At 38.8% G+C, this 15,501-nt stretch overlaps 1 protein-coding gene across 1 annotated transcript; it reads right to left on the bottom strand.

Moving 5' to 3' along the window:
* Positions 1-12,388: 12,388 nt before the first annotated feature.
* LOC107759683 (G-type lectin S-receptor-like serine/threonine-protein kinase At4g27290) lies at positions 12,389-14,989 on the bottom strand. Its single transcript, XM_075223871.1, has 3 exons — positions 14,810-14,989; positions 13,905-14,747; positions 12,389-12,496 (listed from the first exon to the last, which is right to left on the bottom strand). Exons 1-3 carry the CDS (start codon positions 14,987-14,989, stop codon positions 12,389-12,391), a joined length of 1,131 nt encoding a protein of 376 aa, XP_075079972.1.
* Between the last annotated feature and the right edge of the window lie 512 nt (positions 14,990-15,501).

Below are 15,501 nucleotides of genomic sequence, written 5' to 3' on the forward strand. Positions count from 1 at the left end.
GTCCATGGCTCTATGCGTTTCTGTTTATTCAGGTTAGTAAACCTCGATGTATTAGATAAAGAAACTTTACGTTAAATGTTCGAAGATGCAATATAGAAATTGATATGATAATTTTCTGCTTATGTTTTCATCGTATGCATTTTTTGCTCATTTTGCGTTATGTGATTCTTGTTTATTCGATGTCATTCAATTAAGTTGGACTAGTTGTTTTATGACACAAGTTTGACGTTAATTTGTTCGTCCTTTCCTTCGCTTAGTTCATTCAAAAAAAAAAAATATTATTAGTACATGTTATTACTACTCCCGAAATACTCATTCGCTAAAACTCTTTTTATTAAACTTCTAACAAGTTATGAGATTTTAGTTGTAAAGAAGCTGTAAGGTTTAGTATGGTTAAAGGCGTAAAAATGGCATCCCTTTAAAAATATAAAAAATAAAAAAGATAATAATAATAATAAATAAAAAATGAGACGAGCCTCGCCAAATAAAAGGGACAAATTGTGGGGCCCTCACAAAATATATGTATTAAATACTTAGATTCCGGGATGGGCCGTTTAGCAAATTTCACGGCCCTACCCAAAAAATAATAATGCGCTAGTTGCTTTAGGCGCGCCTTTAATAATGTTATCTCCCTAAACTCGGGTGCACATTTATGTGACCCAAATCCAAATCTCAACGAAATCGAAATGTGTCTCTAATCATGGGCACATTGACTGTGACGTGGTATGAGATGCATTTCCATGACGTTGTAAATCCTTTTAATAATGAAGGAGACGAGCCTCGACAAACAAAAAATGCACAAGTCGCGGGGCCCTCTAACTGTATATATATTAAAACACTTAGAATTCGGGACAGGCTGTTTAGCGAATTTTTCGGCCTTCCCCAAAATAACAATACGCTAGTTGCTTTAGGCGCGTCTTAATAATTTATTCTCCTTAATTCGGGTGCACATTTATGTGACCCAAATCCAAATCTCAACCGAGTCGAGATATGTCAATAACCACGGGTGTATTGATGTAACGTGGTTCGAGATATGTTTTCACGACGTTGCAAGTCCTATAAAAATAACAGTAAACGATAAAAGCGATTAAAAGTTAAAATTTGCACATAAGTTCATATTCATATAAAATCAGATAAATAAGCCGAATATAACAGTTGAGCGACCGTGCTAGAACCACGGAACTCGGGAATGCCTAACACCTTCTCCCGGGTTAACAGAATTCCTTATCCGGATTTCTGGTACGCAGACTGTAATATGGAGTCATTCTTTTCCTCGATTCGGGATTAAAATTGGTGACTTGGGACACCCTAAATCTCCCAAGTGGCGACTCTGAAATAAATAAACCAATCCCGTTTCGATTGTCCTTTAATTGGAAAAAACTCCCCCTGCCCCCCTCGCGGGTGCGGAAAAAGGAGGTGTGACAGCTCTGGCGACTCCGCTGGGGATAATATAACCCGGAACCACTGGTTCAGGGTTAAGAATTCGAGCTTAGAATAATTGTTATTATTTGGCTTTATTTATTATCTGATTTTATTATATGTTTGGGCTCAATGTGCTAAGTGATGCTTTTACCGCTTTAATATTATTTGAACTGTATATAAATTGTGCCGAAACCTTTCTCTTCTTACCTCCGGGGATGTGCTTACTGGTTGAGACTCCCTATTCTGTTAGTGTCATACCCTAAATAAAAGAGGCTCGGAAAGTTTCTAAGCCGGCTGGCCTTTTGGTTCCCGGAAAGGAGCTCCTTCCTCAGCTCGAGTTGTCCGCTCGGGTACACTGTCTAGAACACCGACCCAGGTTTTTGAACCTAGTATAACAAAGCCACATGCCGGATCCCTAGTAGGAACGTTTATTTGCATCATGTGCATTTGACTTAGGGGACTCAACATAGGGGTTGGGTCCGTCTAGGACAAGCAACCTGAAAATAATAGACCATCTTTCGGCATCCTATGTGCTACATGTTGTATTTAGTCAAGGCGAATGGGTCATTTGGTCATTTCCAGCATAGTGTTTATTTTAATCAAAAGCATGGGGAACATTTGTGGAATCAAAAAAGCCTTGGAATTCCCCTATGTCCCCCACGCTTCGTTTTTGGGAAAGCACATGGGGAACATTTGTGGAATCCAAGAAGCCTTGGAATTCCCCTATGTACCCCACGCTTCATTGTTGGGAAAAGCGCATGGGGAGCATTTGCGGAATCCAAGAAGTCTTGGAAATCATTATGTCTCCCATGCCACATTTTTTAAAGAAATAATAAATATAAAAAATAAAAATATATATATATAAAACAAAGCATGAAAATTCAAAAGATTTTGTATGTTTTCATTATTTTCCACGGATTAAAAATAATCGTGAAAAAGAGGAGAAAATAACAATGTAGAGATGTGGCTACTTATTGTTAGAAAAAAGAAACCAATGTCCGAGTAGTATCGAAACTCTGCCGAAATTTTGAAAATGAAAAAAAATGTCTTGTTAGTTTGTTATATTAAAACAAAGGAAAAATAAAAAAAAATCATCATTGTTCTGTCTTGTTTTTTTCAAAAATATTAAAGAAAATAGTTTGTTTTGCCATTAAATGAAAATGAAAAAGAGTCTGGTTTTTTAAAATGTTTTATTTTATTTTATTTTGTTTGTCTATGAAAATGCCAGAAATAAAAATAAAAAGAGTCGGGCGTTGAATGTGATTTTATTATTTGTTCCAAAATAAGTATATATATAATCCAAAAAAAAATTCAAAAGAAAATTCAAAATTCAAAAAGATAAAATAGATAAATAAAAAATCCGAAAATATTTTGATTCTTCTTTAGAAAATTCAAAATTCAAAAAATACTTTTTTTAAAGCATTTCTTTATTAAAGGTAAAAATTCCAAAAAAAAAACATTTTCTTTTTCTTTGGAATAAGAAAAACAAATGAAAAAAAAAAGAAGGAATGTTTTACGTTAGTTAGTTTGTTTGTTATGAATGAAAATAATAGTTTGTTTGTTTGCTATATAAAAAAAAAGAATAGAAAATGGAAAAGGGTCTTCTCAAAAATAGTTTATTGACCCGAACTACGCGGGTTTGATTCTCACCGGATGTGAGATACGTAGGCAACCCTCATCGGGTCCAACCCCCCTTTTGCTAAAAAAGCCAAAAGCAAATAAATAAATAAGTCGGGTGACGCTGTTTTATCAAGACATAGCCGAATGTTCCCGAAAGGGACGCCGGAAGGCTGACTTTGCATAAACAGCCACCTTTGGGTCATTTTTAAGATTTGGTCCAGTTGACCCACACATCCTTAAAAATTTTCGTCCCCGAGACGTTGAAAGGCTGTGTTTGCAATATTGAGTTTGCTAATTTGAAAAACGATAAAAAGAATCATGAATAAGTCGGGTGATGCTGTTTGTCAAAAATAGCCGAACGTTCCCGAAAGGGACGCCGAAGGCTGACTTTGCATAAACAGCCACCTTTTGGGTCATGTTTAGGATTTTTTTCCAGTTGACCCACACAGCCTTAAAAAATCTTCGTCCCCGAGACGCTGAAGAGCCGTGTTTGCAACACCAGGTTTCGTTTTAATTTGAAAAAAAAAGAAAGAGTCAGCGGTCAGGTGAATACCGTTTGAATTTTTAGTTAAAATAAGCCGAGCCAGCTTCGGCAGCGTCTTAAACCGTTCTTGCCGAAATAGCCTTAGAGTATCTTTCAGTTGTCGAAAGGCTATTTTCGTAAAATAACGGACAAGTTTGTAAAGTGTCATAAAATAATCCTCCCCGGCCTCAAAATTCATGTGAAAGTTGGAAGGAGCTACATTTGCAAAAATAACCATTTGGTTAAAATTAGCAAATGGGGAAAGGAAGCTGGCCTTTTTTGTTTTGAGGTTATAAATCTTTTAACTAGAATATGTGGGTTGTTTGATTTTTGAGTTTGTTGGTCATCTTTCAACCCTTGAAACCCAGTTTGTTTTATTATGAAAAATGATAAAGAAAAAAAAATGTTTCATTGCTGTTACCTTTCATTTTGTCCGAACTACGCAAGGTCTGATTCACGCGGGGACGTGATACGTAGGCAATCTCTATAAGATTCGACCACCACTAAAATAAAAATAAAAATAAAAAATATAATAATAAATAAATAAAAGAGAGTGTGGAAGATTTTCAGGGGGCACAATTGTCTAACTGCTTAGGTACATTGTATCTCTGATATATGATTGTCTGTCCAATGCCCTAACACTAACGTGATGACTTCCCTTTGATGTGTCCATATATAGAAAGTGGTTGGTTGTGGTAACTCCTCCCTGCAAAGCAAAATCAAAGGACAATGGCTCAGAACCGTAGAACCGAGTGGGTCGGTACTGATGACCGACAACAATTGATCGAACGGAACAGCGGGTTGGTAGAAGAAGTGAGAATGCTGAGACAGCATGTGGCAGACATGTATCAGGCATGGATAACGGGAAAAGCACCACCCCCTCCACCGCCAAGTCTCTTGAGCTCGGTCATTTCCCAAGCACCCAACACCATAATGGAAGATCCCCCATACTCTCCATCCCAACCCACTTATGGCAGCTTTCCCAGCTACCCGAGTAGCTCCATCACTCCTCAATGCTTCTCCGCTCCCCAACACCACTTCTTTCCCCGCCATACTTCACTTTCCAGGCACCCGGCTCCACAAAATGCCTACCCACCTACACAAGCCTACCAAAAGCCACCTGGATCAGGTTTCCGGCCCTGTCAACATGCAAGAATGAAGAGGCTATTGAAAGGAGGAAAGACTCTCACCCCTATCGGAGTATCTTATGCCAGTCTGTTTGGAAGGCTAAGGCATGCTAGCTTGATTGAGCCACTCCCCGCATGTACTCCAGATCCACTTGCAAGGAACTTTGATCCGGCAGCGCGATGCGCATACCACTCCAATGTCGTAGGGCACAACATTGAGAGCTGTCGTACTTTGAAAAGGGAAATGGAGAAAATGATCCAAGAAGGGCGGATTGTGATTAATGACAGTGACATGGAGCACTCGAACCCCCTCGAGAACTGGCCGGCGGAGGTTGATGAGGGTGAAGCTGGTAATGGTCTCGGCAGTATTGATGCAAAGCTCAGTGGCTAAAATGCCAATTTTGATAAAGTGGGAGGACGTTTCGTTCCTTGGTCAGCAAGAGAGAAGCTTGTGGTGGCTTATTTTGTGGTCATTTCTGTTGTTCGGATTGTTAGGGTTATAATTCGGATTTTGTCTTGTGTCAAACTGTCTTAACTTTCCGTTTTGTCATAGCGGTTGTTTAAATTTTGTCCAGTTTGTTTCAGGATTTTTGTTCTGGTTTGTTTTGTTTGTTTTGTTATTCAAACCATTTCACCGGTAGGCTAACGCAAGATCCGGTCTTTTATTATTTCCAGTCATCTTTTGTTTAGTCCTTTTGTCATTTTGTTCAGCGCCGATTCTAGTGACATGACATGCGCACACACTTTGGGCCTAATCTTAAAAGTTAATCATAAAACCCCAAAAGGTGATCAAAGCATTCAAATGAAATAAGAACGGTTTGAGATTATTTGGAGCCCGAGTCATGTGGAACTAGGGCAAGTTAAACACAAAGAAAACCGTTAAAAAGCAGAGATTCGCCAAATTGGCATGAGGGTCGTTCATAATAATGAGGGTGTCGCCCAACAGTGCTTTAGAAGTGACAAATGAACAAACAAATGTTGAATATAATTGTCAAGTCCAGCACCATCAGAAGAGACTACAAATTTAAATTGTGTTGTTTGCACTTGGCATGTTTTGAAGACTGAAATGACGAAGGCATTTTGTTCTGCTACCTAAACACTTTATCCTTCGTTAACCCCTTTTGAGCCTTACTATTTTTCTTTCGTACCCCTCGTTCGGAATCAGTAAAAACGACTAGAAAATGCAAGCATGGCATGAAAAAAAAAGAAAATAAAAGAAAATAAAACAACAAAACGAAAAAGAGAAAAAATGAAAGAAGAAAAAGAAAGAAAGAAAAATGATAACAAAAAAAAAGAATCAAATGAAAAAGAGGAATTGGGAACTACGTTTGACCTGATTCCTCAAAGAGGATACGTAGGCGCTTCACGGCTCGGTCATAGTTTTGAAAAATAAAAATAAAAATCAATTAAAATATCCCCAAGCAAGAAACTGGGGCAAATGTTGCGTTTGTTGTAAATAAATCTAATTCCGAAGGTTGTAACTAATAGCCCAAAATTAATGTATTTTTTGAGCCTTTTATACCCTTTCTTTCTAGCCTATCCAAAACCCACATTACGGTCCAAAGAAAGACCTTCTGATCAGTCTTCAAAAGATGCCAAGTCAGACAAATGAAGAGTCTTACCGGCGAACATAACATTCTGTTCCACAACAGAAAGGACTCTAATCTCCAACAGAAAGAGTCATACCGGCAACACTCCAAATCCCCCAGCTGGAGAGAGATATAAAATGAGAGAGTCTTATTGGTGAAAACCTTCACAGGCACCATAAGGCGATGAAAGCTGAGAGAAGAACCAAAAATGAGAGAGACTTGCTAGTGAAAACCCTGCGGGCACTACAAGTCGAATAAGATTGAGAATCAGATGGGGAATCGCCAATTGAAGATCTTGAAAGATGATTGACGGTAGGCCACATACGCATGTCATGGCCATTAGAGTCGGTATCTGCATTTGATAGGTTTTTATTTATAGTTTCTTTTGTTAAAGAGTCATTTTTTTCCTGTCTTTTTATTCTGTTCCCTTTTATCTTTTTCCTTTCATAGAAAAATCCCCAATAGAGTCTGTCTGGTCAGAACAAGTGTGAAATGACTTCAAATATGCCATCAGCTTTTCAAGATGAGATCTGACTAGTACATCCAAATGGTATAGTCAGCAAGGAACAAGCGCGAGGCCAGTGTCAATAAAGATATCCCCAGCAAAAGGGAATTGACAAAAGGATTGACGAGCGTCAAGAGGGATATCCTTGCCAAAACCAAGGTTATAAACCTCAAAGACAAGGCCCGTGAACAAAGCAAGGAGAGCAGTGAGCATGATTTGGCAAAATCCATACTAGACTAAAAGGTCGGGGAAATGCCAGTTTCCAAGCTATGCCACAAAAGAAGAGGGATATCCCCAGCAGGAAGAGATTATCCCCAGCACATAATATCATCCCCAACAAGTCGTTGAATACAGAGCAAGGAAGGAGAAAAGGAAAAGCCATCCCAGTAGGAGTATCACAACCAACCACCATGTTTTAAACTAACAAATTTTGTTGATTTGAAGCAGGTAAAGGAAATGGCATTGATGCCAGAACTGCATGCCACAAGGGATATTATCAAACTGGGGCAGAAAATTTTCCTTCCATTTAGAAAATTTTCTGGAAGTCATGTACCCCCAGCTGATAACATTTTACCCAACAGTGTTATCCCTAGCAGTTTCGAGGAGTCCAACATAAGTTTGGTGAAAATCGGTATCCTCAGCGGTTAGTCTTCGAAGGAAGAAGCTAATAATAATAATAATAAAAAAAAAATGGGGAAGGTAGAAAGGGAAAATTCATCCCAATCCCCAGCAAGTATTCGAGGTAAGACATTTTCAAGTCTTAAGGATATTTTGGGTTCATCCGCCCTCGAATAGGATATTTTGGGTTCATCCGCCCTCGAATAGGATATTTTGGGTTCATCCGCCCTCGAACAGGATATTTTGGGTTCATCCGCCCTCGAACAGGATATTTTGGGTTCATCCGCCCTCGAATAGGATCTTTTGGGTTCATCCGCCCTCGAATAGGATATTTTGGGTTCATCCGCCCTCGAATAGGATATTTTGGGTTCATCCGCCCTCGAATAGGATATTTTGGGTTCATCCGCCCTCGAATAGGATATTTTGGGTTCATCCGCCCTCGAATAGGATATTTTGGGTTCATCCGCCCTCAAATAGGATCTTTTGGGTTCATCCGCCCTCGAATAGGATCTTTTGGGTTCATCCGCCCTCGAATAGGATATTTTGGGTTCATCCGCCCTCGAATAGGATTTTATTTTTTCTAAGTTGTTTGTTTGAAGACAGGCGCCCACCTGAATAACGAGAGGAATACTTTTTGTCTATTCATTTCATATTTTAGGCGCCCACCTGTATAACAAGGGAATACATTTCACGTCTTTTCCAATAGGAGACGCACTTCCTAATTTGAAATCATTAAAGTTTTTACCCATAGGAGATGCATTTCCTCCTAAGTTTGTTTCACTTTTACCTATAGCGCATTTCCTCCTAAGTTTATGTTTTACCCATAGGAGACGCATTTCCTCCTAGGTTTGTTTTAGTTTTACCCATAGGAGACGCATCTCCTCCTAGGTTTGTTTTAGTTTCACCCATAGGAGATGCATTTCCTCCTAGGTTTGGTTTAAGTTTTACCCGTATGAGACACATTTCCTCCTAGGTTTGTTTTAGTTTTACCCGTAGGAGACGCATTTCCTCCTAGGTTTGTTTTAGTTTTACCCATAGGAGACGCATTTCCTCCTAGGTTTGTTTAGTTTCATCCATAGGAGATGCATTTCCTCCTAAGTTTATTTTAGTTCATTCATAGGAGATGCATTTCCTCCTAAGTTTGTTTTAGTTCATTCATAGGAGATGCATTTCCTCCTAAGTTTGTTTTAGTTCATTCATAGGAGATGCATTTCCTCCTAAGTTTGTTTTAGTTTCATCCATAGGAGATGCATTTCCTCCTAAGTTTGTTTTAGTTTCACCCATAGGAGATGCATTTCCTCCTAAGTTGGTTTTAGTAAAAAAAAAAAACCTAGTCTGATGAACCTTCTCCTAGGATCAAAATCTTAGTCTGACGAATTTTTCTCCTAAGATAGAGACCTAGTCTGATGAACCTTCTCCTAGGATCAAAATCTTAGTCTGACGAATTTTTCTCCTAAGATAGAGACCTAGTCTGATGAACCTTCTCCTAGGATCAAAATCTTAGTCTGATGAATCTTTCTCCTAAGATACCAAAAAAAAACAAGACATAGTCTGATGAACCTTCTCCTAGGATCAAAATCTTAGTCCGATGAATTTTTCTCCTAAGATAGAGACCTAGTCTGACGAACCTTCTCCTAGGATCAAAATCTTAGTCTGATGAATCTTTCTCCTAAGATACCAAAAAAAACAAGACCTAGACTAATGAACCTTCTCCTAGGATCAAAATCTTAGTCCGATGAATTTTTCTCCTAAGATAGAGACCTAGTCTGATGAACCTTCTCCTAGGATCAAAATCTTAGTCTGATGAATCTTTCTCCTAAGATACCAAAAAAAAAACAAGACCTAGACTGATGAACCTTCTCCTAGGATCAAAATCTTAGTCCGATGAATTTTTCTCCTAAGATAGAGACCTAGTCTGATGAACCTTCTCATAGGATCAAAATCTTAGTCTGATGAATCTTTCTCCTAAGATACCAAAAAACAAGACCTAGTCTGACGAACCTTCTCCTAGGATCAAAATCTTAGTCTGACGAATTTTTCTCCTAACATAGAGACCTAGTCTGATGAACCTTCTCCTAGGATCAAAATCTTAGTCTGATGAATCTTTCTCCTAAGATACCAAAAAACAAGACCTAGTCTGACGAACCTTCTCCTAGGATCAAAATCTTAGTCCGATGAATTTTTCTCCTAAGATAGAGACCTAGTCTGATGAACCTTCTCGTAGGATCAAAATCTTAGTCTGATGAATCTTTCTCCAAAGATACCAAAAAACAAGACCTAGTCTGACGAATTTTTCTCCTAAGATCAAAATCTTAGTCTGATGAATCTTTCTCCTAAGATACCAAAAAACAAGACCTAGTCTGACGAACCTTCTCCTAGGATCAAAATCTTAGTCTGACGAATTTTTCTCCTAAGATAGAGACCTAGTCTGATGAACCTTCTCCTAGGATCAAAATCTTAGTCTGATGAATCTTTCTCCTAAGATGCTAAAAAAAACCATTTTGAAAAAAAGAGTCATTTTCTTAAATCCAGGCGCCCACCTGTATAACGAAAGGAATACATTTCAGTCTTTACTTTCAAGTGTTGAAATTGGGAGCCCGCCCATAATAACAGAAGCATACATTTCAGTCTTTACTTTTCAAGTGTTGAAATTGGGAGCCCACCCATAATAACAGAGGAATACATTCAGTCTTTACTTTCAAGTGTTGAAATTGGGAGCCCACCCATAATAACAGAGGAATACATTCAGTCTTTACTTTCAAGTGTTTAAATTGGGAGCCCGCCCATAGAACAGAGGCATACATTCCAGTCTTTAAATTTCTTGTCAGGCGGCCACCTACATAACGAGTGGAATACTTTTCAGTCTTTAAATTTCTTGTCAGGCGCCCACCTACATAACGAGTGGAATACTTTTCAGTCTTTAAATTTTTTTCAGGCGCCCACCTGTATAACAAGAGGAATACATTTTAGTCTTATACTGCAGATTTTGGAAATCAGTAACCCCACCGGAAGGTAGAAGGTTACAACAGGAGTCCCCAGCTCCGGGAAGCAGAAGGCTACAACAAAAATCCCCAGCATTCAACCAAGTTATAAATAGAAGAAGCTCGCCTCAAGAATGCGAGTCAACATCTGAGATGGTCGACAAAAGCTGGACACAACATAAAAGAAAAAAGAAAAGAAGAAGAACAAGAAAGGAGAAAAACAAAAAAGGAGAAAAATACGGAAGTGGAGAACAGATGTGATCTGTTCAAGAACTAGCACCTACAACTAGCAAGTATCAAGGTTCAAATCCAAAGTCTGTATGAAGCACCATTCAAGACTCAAGACCAAGTTTCAGAAGACATAAAGATAGGAATCCTTGTAACAAGTAGCTGATAGGCTTAGTTAGTCTTTTTCAGTTTTCATTTTTGTTGTAATGACAGGACCGCGGACCGGAACCTCAACGGAACGACACCTCGATCGACTCTTCACCTCGGTACACTCCACTATCTCTCTCATTTCCGAACTACACGTGGACTGATTCCTGTATAACCAAGGATATGTAGGCATCTCAGATACCAGGGCTCGGTCACATTCCCTCCCTTTCCTTAGTATAGCCCGTCCAAGTAATGGTCGGGTCAAAAACATGTCTAGTCGTTCTTTGTTGGAAAACTCTTCGTGTTTCCAGTCAAAGAGGGGCAGCTGTAGACACCGGATTTTTGACCCTCCCCGAGAATTTTCACATTTTTAGCGTGAATATGTGAAATTGGGTCTAGTATAGCTATTTTTACTATTTTTACTTTATTTCGTTGCAAAAAGAAAAATTACAAAAATATATATATATATAAATTTTAGTTTATGTATCTCTCATAAACTTGAAAAAATACAAAAATTGCACTTTATTTTTGTACTTTATATAATTTCGAAAATTACAAAAAAATATAGTTCTATTAATGTTTTATAGTCATTTTAACTTTGAAAAATACAAAAAATATTACTTCATATTTTATCTTAATATTTAAAAAAAAACGAAAATTACAAAAAATAGTTTTATTAATATTTTGTAGCTATTTTAAATCTTGAAAAATATTTAAAAAAAATATAGTTTTGTTTAAATACTAGTCTTATTTTTGGTAGTTATTTTGCTTACATAGGACTAGTTAAGCAACGTGTTCCTATTTTTCAGGTCCGGGCAAAAGAATAATATTCGGGTTCAAACTACCCGGTTTTAGGCCTAATTTTCGGACCTAGTCCATAATAAACCGAGTCCAGGACACATGGGGAACCCCACCACGCGTGGGGGACACAAGTCTTGAACCCCACCACGCATGGGGCTCATTTTTCTGGGCAAAACCATTACAAATGCACGGGCATGACTTTTGGAAAGAAAAAGAAAAAACGGGAATTTTGGAAATTTTTGGGTACTGTACATCTTCTTCCAAAAGAAGAAGAAGAGAAAAAACCTAGGAGCTCCCTCCGTCGATCATTGCCCTCACGACCACCAAACAAAAACCCAGTCGGAACCCTACACCAAATAGACCCTTCCATCCCCCCGTCGCAACCAACTCCCACCACCAAACACCACCTCCGTGAAACCCACCATTGTTGCCGCTAACCGTTTCCTCCACTGCGTCCAGCATCTGTCAAGCAGCAACGACTGTTGCTTTCCCGGTCGTCGCCCCAGCTCCCTCTCCGTCTCGCGACCACCATCAACAACCCACCATCCCTCACGAACCAGCTTCATCGTCACCCTCCTCGCCTCCAGGCCTCTATAACCCTCGACCCTACAGTCAAAAACCATCAGCCCACGTCCACTCCTCATAGCTCCATCAAACCTGTCCGGACTCCCTCCATTAAATCCGACGACCATAGTTGTTGCTGTTGCGTCGTCACTGCCCAAACGACCCTCCATAGTTGCTCCTTCCTCACGCCAAACGACCACCGGAGCCCCGGCAAGCAGCAACTGTTGCTGCTGCATCATCACTGTCCCTCGACCCCTTCTGCTTCATCTCGGGTCGTCGACAGCCTTTGGCCTGAGCTTTCTGTTTCGGTTGAGTTCGACCTTGTTCCGTTGAGGTCGATGTAGAGGTTCGGTCCATGGCTCTATGCGTTTCTGTTTATTCAGGTTAGTAAACCTCGATGTATTAGATAAAGAAACTTTACGTTAAATGTTCGAAGATGCAATATAGAAATTGATATGATAATTTTCTGCTTATGTTTTCATCGTATGCATTTTTTGCTCATTTTGCGTTATGTGATTCTTGTTTATTCGATGTCATTCAATTAAGTTGGACTAGTTGTTTTATGACACAAGTTTGACGTTAATTTGTTCGTCCTTTCCTTCCCTTAGTTCATTCAAAAAAAAAAATTATTATTAGTACATGTTATTACTACTCCCGAAATACTCATTCGCTAAAACTCTTTTTATTAAACTTCTAACAAGTTATGAGATTTTAGTTGTAAAGAAGCTGTAAGGTTTAGTATGGTTAAAGGCGTAAAAATGGCATCCCTTTAAAAATATAAAAAATAAAAAAGATAATAATAATAATAAATAAAATGAGACGAGCCTCGCCAAATAAAAGGGACAAATTGCGGGGCCCTCACAAAATATATGTATTAAATACTTAGATTCCGGGATGGGCCGTTTAGCAAATTTCACGGCCCTACCCCAAAAAATAATAATGCACTAGTTGCTTTAGGCGCGCCTTTAATAATGTTATCTCCCTAAACTCGGGTGCACATTTATGTGACCCAAATCCAAATCTCAACGAAATCGAAATGTGTCTCTAATCACGGGCACATTGACTGTGACGTGGTATGAGATGCATTTTCATGACGTTGTAAATCCTTTTAATAATGAAGGAGACGAGCCTCGACAAACAAAAAATGCACAAGTCGCGGGGCCCTCTAACTGTATATATATTAAAACACTTAGAATTCGGGACAGGCCGTTTAGCGAATTTTTCGGCATTCCCCAAAATAACAATACGCTAGTTGCTTTAGGCGCGTCTTAATAATTTATTCTCCTTAATTCGGGTGCACATTTATGTGACCCAAATCCAAATCTCAACCGAGTCGAGATATGTCAATAACCACGGGTGCATTGATGTAACGTGGTTCGAGATATGTTTTCACGACGTTGCAAGTCCTATAAAAATAACAGTAAACGATAAAAGCGGTTAAAAGTTAAAATTTGCACATAAGTTCATATTCGTATAAAATCAGATAAATAAGCCGAATATAACAGTTGAGCGATCGTGCTAGAACCACGAAACTCGGGAATGCCTAACACCTTCTCCCGGGTTAACAGAATTCCTTATCCGGATTTCTGGTACGCAGACTGTAATATGGAGTCATTCTTTTCCTCGATTCGGGATTAAAATTGGTGACTTGGGACACCCTAAATCTCCCAAGTGGCGACTCTGAAATAAATAAACCAATCCCGTTTCGATTGTCCTTTAATTGGAAAAAACTCCCCCTGCCCCCCTCGCGGGTGCGGAAAAAGGAGGTGTGACATATACATTTGGTTTCCGCAACAATAACTTGTAAGTGTCACAGTAATCTGCATCTGCAGAGTGATAGTTAAACCAACTCTGAGTCTTCTCAATCCAAATGATACGCATAGTTTTTCCAAAAGGTTTTATCACTAACGTCGAAATAACTGATTTGTTCACTAGTTTATAATTGTAATTAATTTCCCTACTGTTCATGATCAAGCCAAAATAAATGATCGAGTTGTTCACCATGTTGGGTGCACCACTCCACCGAAGACCATTCCATGGCCCTGCTCTAAAAGTCACATTAGGGCGTTTTCTCATAAGGTCTTGCGGATAACCAGTGGGATCACAGTGATAAGTATATTCCCCGGGAGCAGGATCGTCATTACTTCTCCACGAGCTAAGATACCTTTCTAGTTCAGTCTCCAAGTCCGTTCCAAGTTTCATACCGGCCAGCAATGTATTGCTAGGATAATCAAAGCTTTGCCCGAGGAAATTTTCAGGATTTGGATCATCTACATCCCTCACCACAAAATTTCCAGTGTCCAGCAACAGAGCAACAGGATTTTGCACAGTTGTTGATGAATTGGTTGACCAAACAGTGGCATTAGTATCATTGACAAGAACAACAAGACCTGACTGAATGACTTTCAAGACCCCAGATTTATTGGTGACAGGAGCTACTCTATTAGCAACCCAAACTGGAGTAATAACAGAAGGTTTCTTGTACCATATTCCAACATATCGATTTGTAGAAGTTTCTCCTGAACTGAAGAAACCCAATTCGAATGTTCCGCCAGAGGAAACAATAATTTCACCATCTTTGATAAACTGAGTTGTAGTTATGATATCCCCTTGACCATTAACCTTTTAAATTAAAACTAAGGAGCAGATTAGTAGACTGAATAGAAATGTATCCATGGCTATACTTTGGTTGCATCTTTCTTCAAAACAGTTAAAGAGAATCTATCTAACTGTGTAGGGTGGATATGACAAGTCAATATGTCCTGTCTCTCATGGTCTTCTCTTCCGTAGGTGGTCTGAAAGACGACCAAGACTTCATTTTGCAGGTCAATTCCAAGTATATAAGAGAACCAGCTCTTGATCATGGGTTTAGGGAGCAGATGGCGTGGCTTATTTGCTGCCAAGGAATGGAAATACGATGCATAGTACTAGTATTACTGATACTTAGGGGTCGTTAGGTTCAGAACATTTATATTCCTGCCCACATATAATATGAGATACAGATAATACCTAGATTTTTATATCTTTATATTGGTATTAGCTATATTTTATAACAAGACACGAGATAAATATAATCTCAAATTTTATATCGAGATTAGTTCCCCAGTAAGCAAACGATTGCTTAGTCTTTGGCAGTTCCACGTCTCCCTCAGTATGTTTGTTAAAATTTTGGAAGCAGGCAAATGGGAACATAGAAGAATTTTGGCTAGTGTGAACAAACTATATATTTCCGAGTGCAACAATGAGCATTCCATTTTGTAATTGATACATACTAGAGAGAAAAAATAACTATATTTTGCACCGGAAAAAAGAAATTCATTTTGTGACACAACTTGGATGATAAAGTGTGTTTAGGATATTTGGACAATTTTGACAC

This window comes from Nicotiana tabacum, chromosome 10 (genome assembly GCF_000715075.1).
Source record: "Nicotiana tabacum cultivar K326 chromosome 10, ASM71507v2, whole genome shotgun sequence".
Lineage (NCBI taxonomy): Eukaryota > Viridiplantae > Streptophyta > Magnoliopsida > Solanales > Solanaceae > Nicotiana > Nicotiana tabacum.